At 39.6% G+C, this 18,032-nt stretch overlaps 1 protein-coding gene across 2 annotated transcripts; it reads left to right on the plus strand.

Annotated features, from left to right (window-relative positions):
- The first annotated feature begins 345 nt into the window (after positions 1–345).
- LRIT3 (leucine rich repeat, Ig-like and transmembrane domains 3) lies at positions 346–17,424 on the plus strand. 2 transcript variants are annotated; one of them, XR_012042745.1, is made up of 5 exons: positions 405–553; positions 1,792–2,270; positions 10,415–10,720; positions 11,720–13,405; positions 14,516–17,424. XR_012042745.1 is itself a non-coding variant. In XM_072863032.1 (4 exons), the coding sequence occupies exons 1-4, from the start codon at positions 438–440 to the stop codon at positions 12,820–12,822; spliced, it is 2,004 nt and encodes a 667-aa protein (XP_072719133.1). In that variant the 5' UTR covers positions 346–437; the 3' UTR covers positions 12,823–17,424. The 2 variants fall into 2 exon arrangements, 1 of the variants encoding a protein (XP_072719133.1); XM_072863032.1 differs by having other exon boundaries at positions 346–553; positions 11,720–17,424.
- The last annotated feature ends 608 nt before the right edge of the window (positions 17,425–18,032 follow it).

The following is an 18,032-nucleotide window of genomic DNA, read 5'->3' on the forward strand; positions in this document are numbered from 1 at the left end:
TGGAATCTAGGCTTCCTATTAATTTGTAATTTTTAGTATTAAAGAAAATGCCATGCAATATCCTCATGCTGTACTAGATTTCCTTCAGGAACCTTGGAGCACTTTACAGACAGTAACTAATGCATTGCCTCTTAGAAGGAGCAAAGAGATATTTTATTACATACTAACTGTACAAGTCACATATTAAAATAGCCTTGAAACATGCTGGATATGATTTGAAATGGAGCGTGCTCTTCTGACAGAATAAAGAATAAGCTGGTTTAACTGATCCCTTTCAGGATACATTTGAAGGTTAAGCAACTACAGATCTCAGCTAATCTGATGTAATCTGCTGTTACTAAATGGATGTCTACATTCACATTCGTAGCACACTGCACATGAGTGCCTAGGAATAAAGTTTTCAAATTTTCTCATGTCAGTTCTGCTGGGAGGAAGCCATGTATCTGTTTGTTTACTTCTACCTCCTAATGAGCTTTTTTGAAGAAGTGCATGGTTTTTGTCCTTCGCAATGCACTTGCGTTTACCATGGCAGAAGTGATGGCACTGGAACAAGGTATATATTTTATTATTTGTTATACAAGGCAATTTATAAGGAAAAGGGCTGAAGAAATTTGAAATAACATTCTCGTACATTGCAAATTAGTTCTAGCATAGTTGAAATAAAGGCATATTTTACGCTGGTGTTATATGGCTAGCAGTGTTCCTGAACAGGAGCAGACAGTGATTATGGCTTTGTACATAGCAAATAGCTACTCTAAATCATCAGGTTTTGCAGAAGGCAATTTCTTTCTGCTCCATGACTTTCCTACTATTGTAATGTCCTTTCTATTTCTACAGACTAGTTGTCTACTGTAAGGTGATTCTGGTTTAAATAAATACAGGAGTTTCTTCTTTTTTAATCTGCAGGAAAGTCATACACTTTTGGTCATAAAGAGGTTAATTTGAAATATGATGATCTGGGTATTGTCACATCAATTTTGCAAGATACTGGTTGTCATTGCTACTTATTGTCACAACATATCTAGCATAAAGCTGCACGAGGAGAAAGTCAAATAGAGGAAGAATATAGAGAAAAGGGAGAGAAAATTGAAGATAGGCTTATTGGGGGGAGGGGAATCTTCAAGCTAATATGTGCAAACAATGTACCCCAAAGAAATGGAAACATACTGATTCTTGAAAATGCTGAGAAATCCCATTTCACTGAAATCAATGGGAGCAGAAAGTTCTTAGCACTCTAAAAAGCAGGTAATGTCTACGTAGACACCAGAAAGAGGGCTAGAAAGGTCTCCTTTGGAGAAATATGCTAGCATTTTTGATTTTCAGTCTATTCTGAAAGGTAAATATAGACAAATACTTTGAATCTTCATCATGTAGAAAAATTAGAAATTAGTAATCCAATATTCTGAAACTTAGTAAAACAGATGGCATGCAGTTCCCACTTGAGATACATGCATGTATTATTCCTTATACAATGGCTTCTGTTTTTCAGTTGTCAGTAGAATGATGGACAGAAGATGGTGCTTACATGCTTTAGAATAAAGCAAATCTAGATTTCATGTGAAAGTATCATTGCTATTTTGTATTCTTCTTCTCTTTAGAAACTCCATGTTTGTCTTTTCAATTTTTAAATGCAGAGGACTGTTATTGATTTGACATTCTTTATTCTGCAGAAATAAAGAAATAAATTACTTTCTGTTGCAGAAAGTAATAGCATTTGCATTTAAATCTGAAATACTAATTTCTGATAAAGAAATGCTGATCTCTCTCTTTTTTTTTTTTTTTTGTTGCTAGGTCTGTGCTCTGTAATGATCCTGACATGTATGAGATCCCTGTGAATGTTCCTGTGGATACTGTAAAACTTCGTATAGAGAAAACTGTTATACGAAGGATTCCAACTGAAGCCTTTTACTATCTAGTAGATCTCAAATACCTGTGGGTAACTTACAACTGTGTAGCCAACATTGATATCAGCAGTTTCTATAACTTGAAACAGCTGCATGAGCTACGGCTGGATGGTAATCTGCTCTCAACTTTCCCTTGGGAATCACTGGCAGAGATGCCCAACCTACGGACTCTTGATTTACACAACAATAAAGTGACCAGCATTCCCGCTGATGCTGGCCGGTACTTGAGAAACCTCACCTACCTGGACATATCCAGCAACAAGCTAACCACCTTGCCATCAGACTTGATGGACATTTGGCCCCCCTTCTCCGAAGCTGTGCTGTCCAAGAACACAGACATTCTGGTGACCCAGAGAGTAATTTTGGGTACGTTAAACAGCCTGTCTCATTCCTTATTAAAATGTAGGTACATGTTAAGTTGCAAGTGAGAGCAGGTAGGGGACCAGCATGGGATTCAGGAGAGTGGGCTTTATCCAGGTCGGTCTTCTGGTTTGCTCTGTGGTTATTTATGTAGTTATTTTCTGTTGGTGACAGAAAACTATAAAATGAAGATAATGACCTCCATGTGTGGTGTTGTCTCAAGGTAATAAAACTGAAGTAAAATCTACGAGATTCCAGTCTACAGGCATACAGGCCATAGGGAGTATTCAGTATCAATATAAATGCAGGACTTCCAAAACTTGTTTCTGATGACATTTCCCTCATCACTGTATGTGGTTGCAACTGCAAGCATGTCCATTTGCAGCTATTCCTGAGACACAGTCCTGAGCCTGTCCTGAGACGCAGTGCTGCAGATAGTGTTGGTGGCTCAAAAGAGGGCAACTGCTCTCCCCATGACTCCTCTTGACCTTGCATTCCTCTAAAGGTGACTGATTATCCTGAAGTTTTTCCCAATTTACATGTTGAATATGAGAGAGAGAATAGGAATCTGATCCCTACAATGTCCCAGTACTTTTTGTAATAGTTAAGGAAAGTATTTAAGAATAGTTTGGCCAGACTTTGATTTTTTTTGTAATTTTATTCCATCTCTCCAGTACACCATCACATCAGTTCTGTTTGTGACTTTGTGCTTTATCTTACACTTTCTCTCCACTTCCTAGTCTTGCAGGTAACCCCTTTCTCTTCTGCAGTCTCAGAACATGGCTGGAACAGCTCTATCAATAGTGTTCTCTTCTGTCGCTGTTTATGTATAAGTACATGTTTTGGTGTTTTTGTAGTGTAGCAGGTGGAAGGGAGGAAAACCAGCTGGCTCTCTCTTCCGCAGTAGTTCTATACCCACTGCTAAAGATCTGGCCTGCATTGTACTGCCCAGTATTTCCAATTTCTTGATCTAAACCCCCACTATTCCGTGTTCATTTGTTCAGCTGCTTTGTTTCACAGCAGAAGGTGCAATTTGAAACTCTCATTCAGATGAGATTGCATACAAGTAACTTAATAGATGCAAGCAGGCTGAACGAGTTCCTCACATGCATGGTAACTGTAGGTTTGCAGCATTAATAGGATCTTCGTTTATTCAGGGTTAAAAAAAAAAAACAACAGAAAAAGCTGTAAAAGTAAGTCCAGCTCAGTACCCTTCTCCCTGTCCCCACACTGAAGGCTACAGGAGGCAGTAAAGTAGGAGGTGACTGTGCTAGATCTAATCCTCCTGATGATCTCATGTGGGAGTCCCAGAGGTTATTTGGTTTCCTTGTCTTACATAGCCCTCACCACTTAAAAATCAAAACAAACAAACAAAACCCCCAAAACAAACACAAAAACCCCACCCAAACCACACACATTCTTCTCTCCTCCCCTTCCCCCAGCAACCATCTGCAGGCTTTGTTGGTGCAGGAACTTTGCCAGCCTCCTCTAGTCCTGGCAAACCCTCTGGTGCCAGCATTGAGTTCTCTAGAGATTTGGGATGTGACCTTTGGGTCATTTTCGTTTATGAACTACAACTGTGTTTGAACACAGATCTCCAGGTTCAAACAGCGCCTTACTTCTCTTTTTTTAATGTTATGTGCTGAGGGACGCTCTATGCAGTCATTGTTGATTTGGATCTGAGAATGCAAAATGCCAGGTAGTACTTTCATTGTGTTGTGTTGAGTAAATCTACCTTAGGTAAGCTGTGAATAATTAGCTGTATTTTCTTTCATTGACATCATAGCCTTCTGATGAGTATATCCCAATGCAGACAGACAGTGCTTGCTATATAAGAAACTCTGTAGTGAATAAGAAAACATCCCCTTCCTCTGGAGATTAGAAAGTGCAGTGCTTTTTATGTCATGGGTTATTTTGACAAGCTTACCTAGTCTCCACTAAGTGTTAGTTTTAGTATCTATATTACTGGGGCTTGCAAAGTTGTAGTTATGCCACTCACTGCCAGAGGCTCATCCTTACATTGCCGTTGATGGACTGCTACAAAGCAGTTGTTTTTCAGGAATGAATCATTGATAGAAACGATCAGGCTAGAAAGATGACCTAGGAGTTGAGATGTCTCTGTAATGCTCCAACCATAAGAGGTCTTGGCTTAGAACAACAGGAGCAAGATGTGCTCTGTGGCATTGCTTCCTCTTTGACACCCCTCCTGTCTCTGCCGGGGTTGCTGGAGCCTGAGGGAGGAGAAACCGTAGCATACCCCATAGATGACCATAGGATATCCCATATACACTCTCCTCCTCCTCTGAGGTGGAGATAAGGATCACAGAGGTATGTGATTGGGAAGGATTTCAGAAAGGCCTCTAGCCTGCTGGGATGCAGATCCACATGAACTGAACTGTTCTGGTTAAGTCGGTGCTGTTCTTAAAGCCTGCAGCCAGACCACTCCAGAGCCTTCTCTGGTAACCTCTTCCAGTGCTTATCTATCAGGATAGTGAGAAAGTTTCTCTTAATATCTAACCTCAATCTCCCTTACTGCAAACTAAGCTGATTACCTCTTGTCCTACATGAGATGGACATACAGAAAAACTAATTATGATCTCTTATGGTAACCTTTCATACATTTTCCTTCCCTGTTTGCTGCCTTAACTAATCACACCATTTCCTTCACCAGTTTCTTATAGACTGTGAGGTTTTGGGGTTTTTTGTTGTTGTTGTTTTTTGGGTTTTTTTTCTTTTCATTTTCTACCATAGTTACTGGTTCCCTTTGGACTCCTTTGGGTTTTTAAAAAAAGGTTTCTCTTAAAATGTGATGCCCACAATTGCACGCTTTGATGTTCAAGAGTGTCCTATGTGCTTCAGCTGTTCTCTGTGGGAGCATTCAGCCTGACCCATGTGCCTACATGGAATGGTAACTGCAGCCAGAGCTCTGCTAGAAGCTGGAACCCAGAGCAAATAAATGCTCGTTTTGTCTAGGCAGGAAAACAGCAGTCAGATTCTACTTAGTGTAAGCAATTATGGCTTGAGCTGGCTTCTCTCCTAGTTCTGGCAAAACAAGATTGTCACTTCTATTTAATTAACACGATCAACAACAGCAAAGCCCCAAACTCAAATATTTGTGCATATGTATTTTTTAACAACAGGAGGCAATTTTATCTTCAGTGTCTTGACTGAGCATCAAGAAGGTTGCATGTAAGAGAAAGTTCAGGTTCCCCATGTTTACTTCAAGGACTCTTGGAGGAGCCATGGACTACTCTTGCCAGGGGACTGGCAGGTTAGCATCTCCTTATTCCAATTCATAACCTCCGTACTTAGGGGTTTGGGATTTTTATTACCTCCCACTGTATGATGTTCCTCTGTGTGGACACTATGCTTAAATGAAAGAGGGTCAGGGAATGATTCCTGGTCCTATGGCCAAGTGGCTCACTCTGGCTCTCATTCACACAATTTAGGGCCAGCTCTCTTTAAAGCTGACTGGCTGTTCCACACTTTGTAAGATTTAGCCCTTGGTTTTCTATGGGTTCTACAGAATGCTGCAGTGACTCTAAAATGTAACTGTGTGGATGGGGGTGTTTTTTCTTCAGTTCAAACTTCCTGAATTAATGCGAGAATTGCATTGCAAGCCATAGAATTGTGCTTTTGTAATACAACATACCCTTGCTATTTTATATGCCTGATGGGCTGATAGGCATGCAGGATAGTTTGGTGGTGCAAAGCCTGCTGCACTTGCGTTGGGAGCAAGAACAGGACAGAGCGAGCTGTCCTTGCTGTGGTCTCATCCATAAGCCTTTCAGGGAGCAATCCCTGGGGTGCAAACTGTCTCTGGAGCCACATCTGTCTTTGTCTTGGAGAGCACCTTTTGGAACAGTTCAAAACAAAGCTGTGGAGTGAGATGACAATTAAGCAGTGGAAATGATCGTGGGACCAGTGTGTGAGCTCATCTAGCCCTCTCTTGGTTACCTCTGGAGCTAAAGCCTAATACATTGATCCAAATCACAGCTAAGTTTCAGCATTGGCTGCTGTACAGAGATTGAAATTTCTGGCATGAATGATGGCAGTAGCATTTTCTGTATGGAAAATTACAGCTAATGAGTATCTGAGAGGAACAGAGGAACCCAGAATTTGACAGAGTGGCAGTTAGATGAGATCTTGCTTCTGTTGCACGTAGAGGTGCCAAAAATTTGAAATGCTGCAGGTCCATCGGGCTCCCAGCTGTTATGCTGGGCCATTGGGTAGATGCTGATTTTCCTGAAACTACTCCCTAGCAATTCTGTGTGTAGGAAACACTGGGACACAGTGCAGGATGTGGGCTTTACTGTTTAGAACCATGGATCAAAAATTTTGTAGCTTCAGTTGGAAGAGAGCCTTGGGTAGGTGGGCCCAAGCTGTGGCGAATATTTCCATCAGCCCAAAACTTGAATATTTCACATGCTGCCCTTTTACAGCAACTGAAAAGCAGTATATTATACAAGTTATGGTCTGAGACTGCTTACTGATTTACAAAGGAAATTTCGCTCATAGCTATTTCGAATGCTAAAGTCCATATTGACACAGCATGGGGAAACCCTGCTTACTGAGAAGACTGCAAAAATGTGCATGCACAGACATACATATACATATATTTGCCATTGTACATGCAAGCATACATATATATGTGTGAGAGTAAATTTAAAAAATGCTAAATATAGAATAAAAGGTTTTTAGAGCAATTTCTAATCCGTATTTAATGTTAAAATACACTGCATTGGTATATTGCAATGTATAAATATTTCTCGTTTGTTTTGCCTTGGTTAGTATTTCTTTCTCAGGTCAACAAGCTGCCTTAATGTTTCTACAAAAGAATCCAGGGTTTATAAAGACTTGGTGTTCCATCAGATACACATGCCACTGGAGACTTATCGGTATTTTTATTTTCTCTTCTTATGAAATTATTTTCCTGAGGGCATTCCATCTCATTCCTTTATTAAAACTCCCCATTTTTACTGTTTTTAAATTTTTAATTTTTTTTAACCTTTTCTTTATTCTTTCATGTGTTTGTTCTCACTTTTACCATCTTGTAAACATAAGCAGTTAAATTTCAGAATGCCCTTTGTAGTTTGGAAAATAGGTTTACATTCCCATTTCTGTTCTCTTCAATAGCTAACTGAAGTATAATCAAATTCAGTGCTTTATCCTTCCTTCCAACTCAATAGTGCTTTCATCTTTTCATTTTGGGAATTTACATGACCTGATGACTTACAATGGCTGTGCAAGTTTACTAAAAATAATGTGAATACTGTCAGATATTGGCAAGACACAGATAAATAGAAGGGATGAGCCATGGAGGCAAGAAAGGAATTCCTGTAGCTGTATATATTATATGTATTTATATAAGTCCTGCTTCTTTAGCCAGTTCCACTGGGAAGCATGATGGGTGGGAGAGATGAAGTGACTAACTGAGATAACTCTTTCTTTGCAGTAAAGCACAGAAGTAGAGAGTCTTCTGGGACTACAGCTTTCTTTTGAAGCTGAAACCAGGCCTTCAAGAATGATCTGAGATGGTCAAACCTGTGTCCCAGAGTGGACTAAACAACCATCCAATCTAAGGACTATCCATCTTTGCTTCATCATTTCTTCTCTTTTGTCAATTTCTGATACTTATTGTAACAGCTTTGGGTCTTCTTTGGGACACTGTGAGAATACAAAAGCCATGTATTTATATATACTAGGAAAAAGTTCTTCACTGAAAGGGTTGTCAGGCACTGGAACAGGCTGCCCAGGGAAGTGGTTGAGTCACCATCCCTGGAGGTATTTAAAAGATGTGTAGATGTGGTGCTTAGGGACATGGTTTAGAGGTGGACTTGGCAGTGTTAGGTTTACAGTTGGATACGATGATCTTAAAGGTCTTTCCCAACCTAAATGATTCTATTATTCTATTTGAAAGGCCTTTGAGCGCTGCTAGTAGTATTAGAAACAATAACAAACCCCATCCTTTCCTGCAGTAAAGCTTGTAGGATGCAGAAAAGTCGCAGAAGAAATATTTTCAGTAGTGTTCAATGTAGGGGAGAATCTGCTGCCTGGTATGTGGGATGGGAGCCCTACTGATGCTGTAAATCTGTCCTGATTAATGCTGTGGACCCAGAGTTCCTGCCCTGCTGCCTGCTTATAGCACAGCTGTCCCATGCTTCTGTCCTCTAGGTAGCACAGAGGCCGTGCTGGGAGTTCACACGCATTTTAGCAGCATTTGTTATGGACGAAATCTGGCAGTTGAGGCCTTGTTTCAAGGGGATCCTGTCATCCCTCTTATACCTTGGAGGAATTTAATTTTCAAGCGCTCATATGGTCTCTTTCTTAACATAGTGGGGAAAATTGACCCCTTATAAGCAAGTGAGAATGGGAAAAAAAAATTACAGGAATATTGTCTCTAACTCTCTCTAACTACAAACTAAAGCTTACCTAATTTAAAAGATGGGCACAAAATAGTTACAATACATGTGCTTGATTGGGCAGAATTTTTATGAGCACAGTTGATGTGCCTAGACATATGGAAAACATTCAGATGGTATCTCTTTTACTTGTGAATATACGTGTGAAGTTCACAGAAAAAAATTTATATTCTGGAGATTATTTTTCTTTTTTTTTTTTTTTTTAAGAAAAGCAGTTGCTGATACAGTTTCCTTGATTTCTCCTTCTCCGTTCCAGCTGGCAATAAGTAGTGAATAGATGTAAAATGTCTTATGTCTGAAAGGGGTGAAATTGGATTGTGATGTCAAAGTCATGGAATCTCTTCAGGTCACGTCTTGTTTTAAAGAGCAGGGATTAATTGGGGTTTACCACAGTTTTAACCAATCACTGCCATTGTGCTTAAAATAACCTAATCTTGGTCAGGCGATAAAAGGAAGCTGCAGTTAATTATTCATGTATTCTTTCATCTACAGGTTTATTCCAGAACAAAAAGCAGAATTTTTCCATTAGCTGTTTTGATAATTCTTAAAAATACATAGTGAACAATATTAGCAGGTGTTTCAGGTTGTTTTTTCTTTGAATTTTGGTTTAATTAATATGACTTGTCTATTGCACTAATCAGTAAATTCAATAGCAAGGGGTTCTTGCATACCATCCCTCATTTCACACTGTAAGTTCTGTTTATTGTTAATACTCAGAAAAAATGAAAAAGGTATGCCCAAAAGCGTAAGTCAAATGAGAAAATATTTGAGCTCATGAGTGATATGCTGTGTGGTGTTTTACCTGGTGAAGCCGCTGTTGCTCTGTGAAGGTCAACATAGCGGAGTAATCAATACCAGCTGAGGATTTAGACTTATATTCCTCAGAAATGGCTACTCTCTTTCACCATAATAAGTTCACCAAGAAGGAGAAGCTTCTCATTCAAAGACTTCAGAATCAAGAAGCAAATGTTATAGCCTCTAACAGAAGAGGAGAGAGAGCATTCAAGTGTCCCATCATAAAAATAGTGTAGTCATCAGCTTTTTTCAGGGTCCTTCCCATTTTCTCCTCTTCTGCTATTCTTTTTGAATGTATTTCCGGTTGTCCTAAATTGAAGCCAGATTTCTAAGAATATTGGTATAGTTCAGAGCCAGGTAAGAATTTTATTGGCCTAAAGCTTTGTCTCCTTAGCCTTTATCCTTTTTTCAAGGGGCAGAGATGCTGGTGTAAGCTCTAAACCCTTAAATCATCAAGTTATCTGCAAGCATTCAAAAAAGGGTCTGAGAAGATCAAACTGTAAGAGTCCAAAGAAGGACTAAGAGCAGAGGAGAATGACAGGATGCAATAGCCCTGAGAGGCTGTCTTTCCAGAAGACACAGGCAGGTGAAAATGTATCATCAGTCTTAAGAGATCTTTTCAAAGTGTTTTTTCCTAGATAAATAGCAAAATTAAGCAAAGGTAGTACCAGTGTATTACTATGCTCCTGTAAACTTCTGTGAAGAAAAAGCTTAATAAACATTCATACTGTTCTTCCTCACCTCTGCAAAAACTCCCCCCCCAGTCAGCTGAATAAAAAAGACAAATTGAAAGAGAAAAGATTAACTCAGAATGGGTGCATGGTTCTCCTTGATTGTACTTGGTGGTAGTCATGTGTCATACTGTAATCACAATATCCATATATTGCCTGACGACTTTTTTTTTTTCTTTCCCCTCTTCCCTCCCTGCTTCAGGTTTGCAGGACAACCCATGGTTTTGTGACTGTCGCATTTCAAAGCTAATTGAATTTTCTAAAATTGTGGACAACTCAGTTGTACTTCTTGATCCATTGGTTTCATGTAGTGGACCTGAAAGCCTGTCAGGAATCTTGTTCCAGAGAGCTGAGTTAGAGCAGTGTCTTAAACCATCCGTGATGACGTCGGCAACAAAAATCACTTCCCCGCTGGGAAGCAACGTTCTGCTACGCTGCGATGCAACTGGGTACCCAACACCGCAGCTTACTTGGACTAGGTCAGACAATATACCAGTGAACTATACAGGTATAATTACTCTTTTATAGGAAAGGGGAGAGCCTGAAATTGGGTTGCTTGTGCTTTGAGATCATTATAATGAGTAACAATGGACCAGGTATTGCACCAATCTGGCAATTGTATCTGTGCAACAGCTGTTATGAAATTCTTTGTGTAGGTCTTGGTCTGAACAGGTCCAACAGACTGTTCTGATTCGGGATGTGATCTGTAATAAGAACAATGTGCATGGAGGGGGGAAATGGATGAAGCGGAGGAAGGATAAAGGAAAATGGAGGTTGGGGATAGTTGGGCCCTAATTCAGAAGCTGAAAAGCAGAAAGGGGAATTCATTACTGGAATCTCTGTTTTGGTTCAAAATGTTCATGTTAAAAAAAGCTAGTGAGGCCATAACCGAGCCACTTAAAACTCAGCGTTGTAAAAATAGGATTTTCCAAAATCATGTGATTGTCTGATATCATTCTAGCTGCTATGATAGATATTTATGCAGTAACTTAAATATAAAAAATGTTTCTTGCTAATGCCAAGTAGTTATCAGTTATCTTAAATCGTAGGTCTGAAGAAGGTAATAGTCCAAAGTACTAAAATATCTTAAGACAAAGGTAATTTCCAAAAATGTTTTAAATGGCTAGTGTGTTCAGTGTTACTTGAAGTCAGTGAGACTTGTATTTCCTAGTCACTTAGCAGCCTTAATACATTTGATTTCTCTTTATGTGGTTTTGTTCTACTTAGTGAAACTCCAAATTATATTGTCATTCCTCCAGACATTCAATTCCATTTTGACCCAAGCTGAGCACTTCTCTGCAATAATATAATATGGCAGGGAGTTCCATAGTTTGTGTGGGGTGTTTGGTTTGGTTTCTTTGTTGGTTTTTTTTTGGTTTTTTTTGTTTTTTTTTAAAGTTTAATACATGTGATTCCTTCTGGCAGAAATAACTTAGGGGAACAAGTAGTCTACTTCTTTCTTTTTAGCTGCCTTTTATAATGTTTTACTCTTTGCATTTTCCTGTAGTAATTCAAGAAACACCTGGAGAGGGTGTCAGATGGTCCATAATAAGCTTGACAGGGATTTCATACAAGGACGCAGGAGAATACAGATGTAAAGCCAAGAACTTAGCAGGAATGTCAGAAGCTGCTGTTACTGTCACAGTGGTTGGTGTAGTTACTACAACTGTGTCACCACAGAAATATGGAAGGAAGCAAGAGGCAGAGAGACAGAATACCACTCAGGAGGAATCCAAGCAGGAACTTGAGAGGACAACCACACCTCTTCCCACCATACCAACCACCACAGCACTGGTTAGCACTGAAAGATCAACGACCATCAGATTTACTGACAAGAAGCAATCCAGGCCAGTGTTTGATGGAAAGAAAAATTCAAAGGCAGTGACAAATGGAAACAAAAAGCAGACTGGGGAGATAAGCAAGAAAAGTGAGGAGACAAAGCAGACTGGGGAGATAAGGAAGAAGGGTGAGGAGACTTCATTGAATACAGCAGGTATGGCTGAGCAAAATGTTACTGTAAAGAACCTAAGAGTGATCAGTGAGACTGATGAAAGAGTGACCTTAACTTGGAAAACTGTCAATGCCACAAGCAACTGTGCAGTGACTGTGTTATACTCAAAGTATGGTGAGAAAGATATGTTGCCTCTGAGCACTGATTCTAGCAAAAACAAAGTCACAATTGATGGTTTGCAACCTAGTACTCAATATATGGCATGTGTCTCACCCAAAGGAGTGCCACCTACAAAAGAGCAGTGCATTATTTTCTCCACTGATAGGTTAAATGATGAAAGCAGCTCTCAGTTTTCTATTCTGATATTGGCCAGCAGTGCAGCATGTGTGGTTGCTTTACCTTTGATATTTTTCTTACTCTACAAAGTTTTAAAACTTCGTGTGAAACCAAAAACTGCAAAGGAAGCTGACCTTGCAAAAGAGACCTATGTGAAATTTGAAACACTATCTCTGAAGCCTCGAACAGTGAATGCAGGAGAGCAGCTCTGGGCACGAAGGTACACAGACGAGTCAGAAAGACTTCTCCTTTGCTCTAGATCAAGCATGGATTCTCAAATGACCTTCAAAAGCGAGGGCTCTAGGTCGGAGTATCTGTGTTGAACATGGGTGAGGGTGGAGGAGATGGAATATGCAATAGATAAAATTAATCCAAAATGATGATACTGCATCTGGAAGCAGGTTGGTGCTAGGTGGTGGTCAGAATATATTATCTGATGTAATGCCGTGTACTGGACGGGTAGGGTGGTGGGTAGGAGGGAGAATAGAAGAAAAATGTTGCCTGTTTATTTTCTTTTTTTATGTTTGTGACTTTGGATGTGAAGGAATGATTTTCTTAAAGATAAATACAGCATGAAATGGTTGCCTGGTTAAAGATCTTCTATTTTTTGTTTTCATTAGAACAACATTCTGTTTTCTCTTCTCTCATTTTACTGTATGAAGTACTAGTTGCATGTGTCAAACATTAATCACAACCTTCATAAAATCTATGTACTTAAAAATAATAGGAAAACAGTTTAAATTACTACTATTGAGGTCAAAACTTTATTTGAAAATACAAGTTTTCTTCTAACATCAGCTTGTGCTTTGAGATGTCATACAGTTCTGTACAGTATCTTGGACTGGAAGTGATCTCAGGCCAATCAAGACTGAAGCTAGGTAGCCACAGTTTATGGACTCTTGAGAGGTACAGTACACATCATATTGTCATTTTGCAGATGTTATGGCAAAGGAGCTTCTTTAGTATTCTGAAGCTCAGGTAAGATATCACTATGAGTAACTCTGTGAGAGATACTAGATATTAATAATGCTAATTTACATCAAATGATCTTATTGCAAAATCTCAGCCTTAGAATTTACTTGGATGCATATGTCTATATACCTCAGTTTCAGAAATCTCTGTACAGAGAATTTTGTGGTACTGTGTAATAAACCACACACTTTTATATACCTATATATTACATAGATATTGCACAATATTATGTACTACACTGTAGTAATATAATACATTTTGAGATATAGTAAGAGGAGGTCTTGTCCTCGGGTCATATTGGATGTGTAATGAAGTTCAAAGAGCATAGTGAAAGTTAATTGTGAGCGTGCTTCCCAGTGTTTAAAAAATCAGGTATTAATATTAATAGTAATGATGAATGCAGGATTGCCTATTAATGATAATAATGAATTGTCTATTCTGAGGCTGCTTTTTTATTGCCTGAAGTAAATAACAGAGCTTTTATTGTTTTAATTACGGTTAGGAGTATGTATGAATTGAGAACCACAGTTTTTCCTAAAGATTACAACTGCATTGTTTTCTTGGACCTTTCTATGCATAGAAGAACTGTTTGTTTTGCCGGGAAATTGGGAATCTTCTCTTTCCAGAGGGAGAAGTATTACTCAAATCTACAAACCAAAGCTTAGTTAGTTAACTTTAAACTAGTGGCATTTCTTGGTGTCACTAGTGTAGGATTAAATTTTGCCTGCTGAAATGCTAGAGAGCTTATCTTGTAAGGCATAGCTTGGCAAGAGGAAAACACTTTGTTAAAAAACCTCCAACATAAAATCATGACAGAAAATAAACACATTGAAAAATCTCCATAGCATCTACATGATAGTACTTGATGGTCAGGAATAGTAGAATGAGTATTTGAGACCATGGGAGCTGTAGTAAGGAAGCAGGTGAGATTTTCAAAAGTGCAAAATTAGCTTACCTGCTTATGCTTTTAGAATTAACCTTCGTGTTCCTTTCTGTGTTACTAGTATGTGTGGTTTAAAAAAGATCTTTCTTCTTTTTCCACAGATAACTTTGATTGAAGTGAAAATGTTTTTAGTTTTCTGAGTGGAATATTTTTACTTCAGCAGTTTTTTTGAAATTTGGGATTTTTTTAGGGAAAGAAGATTCTTTTTGTGTCAAAACCAAGGTTCATCTGACAAGCAGTTTGATAAACTAAATTTTTAACAGGACCTGAAGTGTTACAATATTTGCCTTCTATTTTCCATATAGATAGTGTAGCCAGTAGTTCTTGCTGAAGGTGTTTCCAATTAAAAACACCAAGTTTGTCATCAATGAGAGCAATTATTTTAACATTTTTTTTTTAATTCCTGGAGAATATTTGATTTCAGGTTTCAAAGCTTTGCAAGAAACTTGAATCTAATTCTGGAGTTCAAAAGTGCTATCATCTGACTTGTAGATGATACATCAGTATATTGGACTGAGGTGGTGCAAAGCTCATTTGAGAGAGCTCACTTGCAAATGTGAAACCTTTTGGTTTGACTAATCCTTGTGGAATTAGCATGTCCTAAAGTTAGAAATTAATCTCTATGACCAAGTGTGCTATTAGTATATCAAAGATGGAATGTATTATAAAGGGCATGTTCTTTCAAGAAAATATGAGATACTTTATTTTTTCCACAGTTCTTGAGACAACAGAGTTATATAACCCAGACATGCTTCTGTACCTCATGTCAAAACAGCAAATTTGCTGCGGAATTTTGTTAGGAAATTGATACAAGGGCCATATCACACAATAAAGAGATGTGCCCTGCATCACCCAGGACTGGTTTCATTGAAGAGCTGAAGAAATATTTGTGTAACAGATGCAAATTTTTATGCTGTAAATTGTTAATATTAATGATAGAATCATTGTGAGAGAGATTTTATCTCCCATAATCAATTTGTATAATATCTTCTGAAATGCAATATTGAATCAATCATCATAGAATCATAGAATTGTTTAGGTTGGAAAAGTTACCTTTAAGATCATCAAGTCCAACCATTAACCTAGCACTGCCACGTCCACCAATATACCATGTCCCTAAGCACCACATCTACACGTCTTTTAAATACCTCCAGGGATGGTGACTCAACCACTTCCCTGGGCAGCCTGTTCCAGTGCTTGACAACCCTTTTGGTGATGAAATTTCTCCTAATATCCAATCTAAACCTTCCCTGGCGCAACTTGAGGCCATTTCCTCTTGTCCTATCTCTTGTTACTTGGGAAAAGAGACCAACACCCGCCTCGCTACAGCCTCCTTTCTGGTAGTTGTAGAGAGCGATAACGTCTCTCTTGATCCTCCTTTTCTCCAAGCTAAACAACCCCAGTTCCCTCAGCTGCTCCTCATCAGACTTCTGCTCTAGACCCTTCCCCAGCTTTGTTGCCCTTCTCTGGACACGCTCCAGCCCTTCAATGTCTGTCTTGTAGTGAGGGGCCCAAAACTGAACACAGTATTCGATAGTCCTGCTGGCCACACTATTTCTGATACAAGCCAGGATGCCGTTGGCCTTCTTGGCCACCTGGGCACACTGCTGGCTCATATTCAGCCGGCTGTTGACCAACACCCCCAGGTCCTTTTCCACCAGGCAGCTTTCCAGCCACTCTTCCCCAAGCCTGTAGCGTTGCATGGGGTTGTTGTGACCCAAGTGCAGGACCCAGCACTTGGCCTTGTTGAACCTCATACAGTTGACCTCGGCCCATCGATCCAGCCTGGCCAGATCCCTCTGTAGAGCCTTCCTACCCTCAAGCAGATCAACACTCCTGCCCAACTTGGTGTCGTCTGCAAACTTACTGAGGGTGCACTTGATTCCCTCGTCCAGATCACTGATAAAGATATTGAACAGAACTGGCCCCAGTACTGATCCCTGGGGAACACCGTTTGTGACCGGCCACCAACTGGATTTAATTCCATTCACCACCACTCTTTAGGCCCGGTGATCCAGCCAGCTTTTTACCCAGCAAAGAGTATACCCATCCAAGCCATGAGCAGCCAGTGTCTCCAGGAGAATGCTGTGAGAAATGGTGTCAAAGGCTTTACTAAAGTCCAAGTAAACAACATCCACAGCCTTTCCCTCATCCACTAAGCAGGTCACCTTGTCATGGAAGGAGGTCAGGTTAGTGAAGCAGGACCTGCCTTTCATAAACCCATGCTGACTGGGCCTGATCACCTGGTTATCCTGTATGTGCCGTGTGATGGCACTCAAGATGATCTGCTCCATAACCTTCCCCAGCACCGAGGTCAGACTGACAGGCCTGTAGTTCCCCAGATCCTCCTTCCGGCCCTTTTTGTAGGTGGGCATCACATTTGCTAATCTCCAGTCAACTGCGACCTCCCTGGTTAGCCAGGACTGCTGATAACGGATTGACTATAATCTATGCTTGCCTAGTAGGAGAATTTGCAGAGGATTTAACTAATGTTTATGCATCGCCTTTCATATATTTTTGCACTTTGTTAGCTCAATTCCTCCTGCATTTCACCAAAAAGATTAGTCGTCTTTTTATATATTACCTACAATGGGTGTGTCAAAACTGGATGGTTAATGAAATAACTGAGCAATGTGAGCTACATTCCAAATAGACCACATTTTTACTTAAAGCTTTAGTGGGCCTCAGCACTTGTCATGGTTAACCACAATCCTGGCTTCAATGTGCACTCACTAAGCAAACTTTAGGCACCCATGCATCTATTTTAGTCTTTGCCATTGCTCACAGTGGACTTTGTATTCCTTGCACTATCATCAGATTCTCATACTTTTCTCAGGGAGGGGATTAAGAGAGAAAACTCTTTTGTGTGTACCATGAAAATGTCTGTAATAGCAAAAACATTCAGACTTGAGCTATATCTAAGAGGCTAAACAAAGGTCATTTTAAACTCATTACCTTTTCAAAGAAGTAATTAAAATAGAAGTTGTTCTGATGTGAAAATAAAAGATTGTTTTTATACGTGACTGTGTGTTTGCCTGACTGTTTCATCTTTGTTTATAGCTTTAGACAATATGTGATGAGTGTAGCTGTGGGTACAAGAGGAAATCTGAGAAGAAATGAGAGAAAATACAAAAAGAAGGCTGAGAAACAATGGAAGGGTAATATCCCACGGAATGCTGGGACTTTGTGCCACAAAGTCTCTTGCTTGCAATTCTACTATGTACAGGGCAAGGATGCTGGGCTGTCTGCAGACAGGTAGCTCTAAAAGGATGAAGATACTGCCAGTTTATTGCATAAGTGGAGCTCCATACATGCCTGGTTTCGACAAGGTGGGGGCAGCTATAAAATTGGAGTGTGGAACAAAGGCACTAGGGGAATTTGAAGAATGTACTTGAAGCTGGTCTTAAAGCCTGCCTGTGTCCTAATGAAAGTTGTGAGAGCTTTTTGAAGAACATTGCCTGTAAACTGAAAAGGGGAGAGTAAGTCATTTATGCATTTATTGCAAGAAAGAGGGGTATGCATCAGCAGCAATTCTGGCTAGGGTGTGAATCCTAGACATAATATACCACAATAGTCCATCATGATCTATGATTTTCTTTTCAAAACAACCAATTTGTT

The sequence above is a fragment of the Ciconia boyciana genome, chromosome 5 (genome assembly GCF_034638445.1).
Source record: "Ciconia boyciana chromosome 5, ASM3463844v1, whole genome shotgun sequence".
Taxonomy (NCBI): domain Eukaryota; kingdom Metazoa; phylum Chordata; class Aves; order Ciconiiformes; family Ciconiidae; genus Ciconia; species Ciconia boyciana.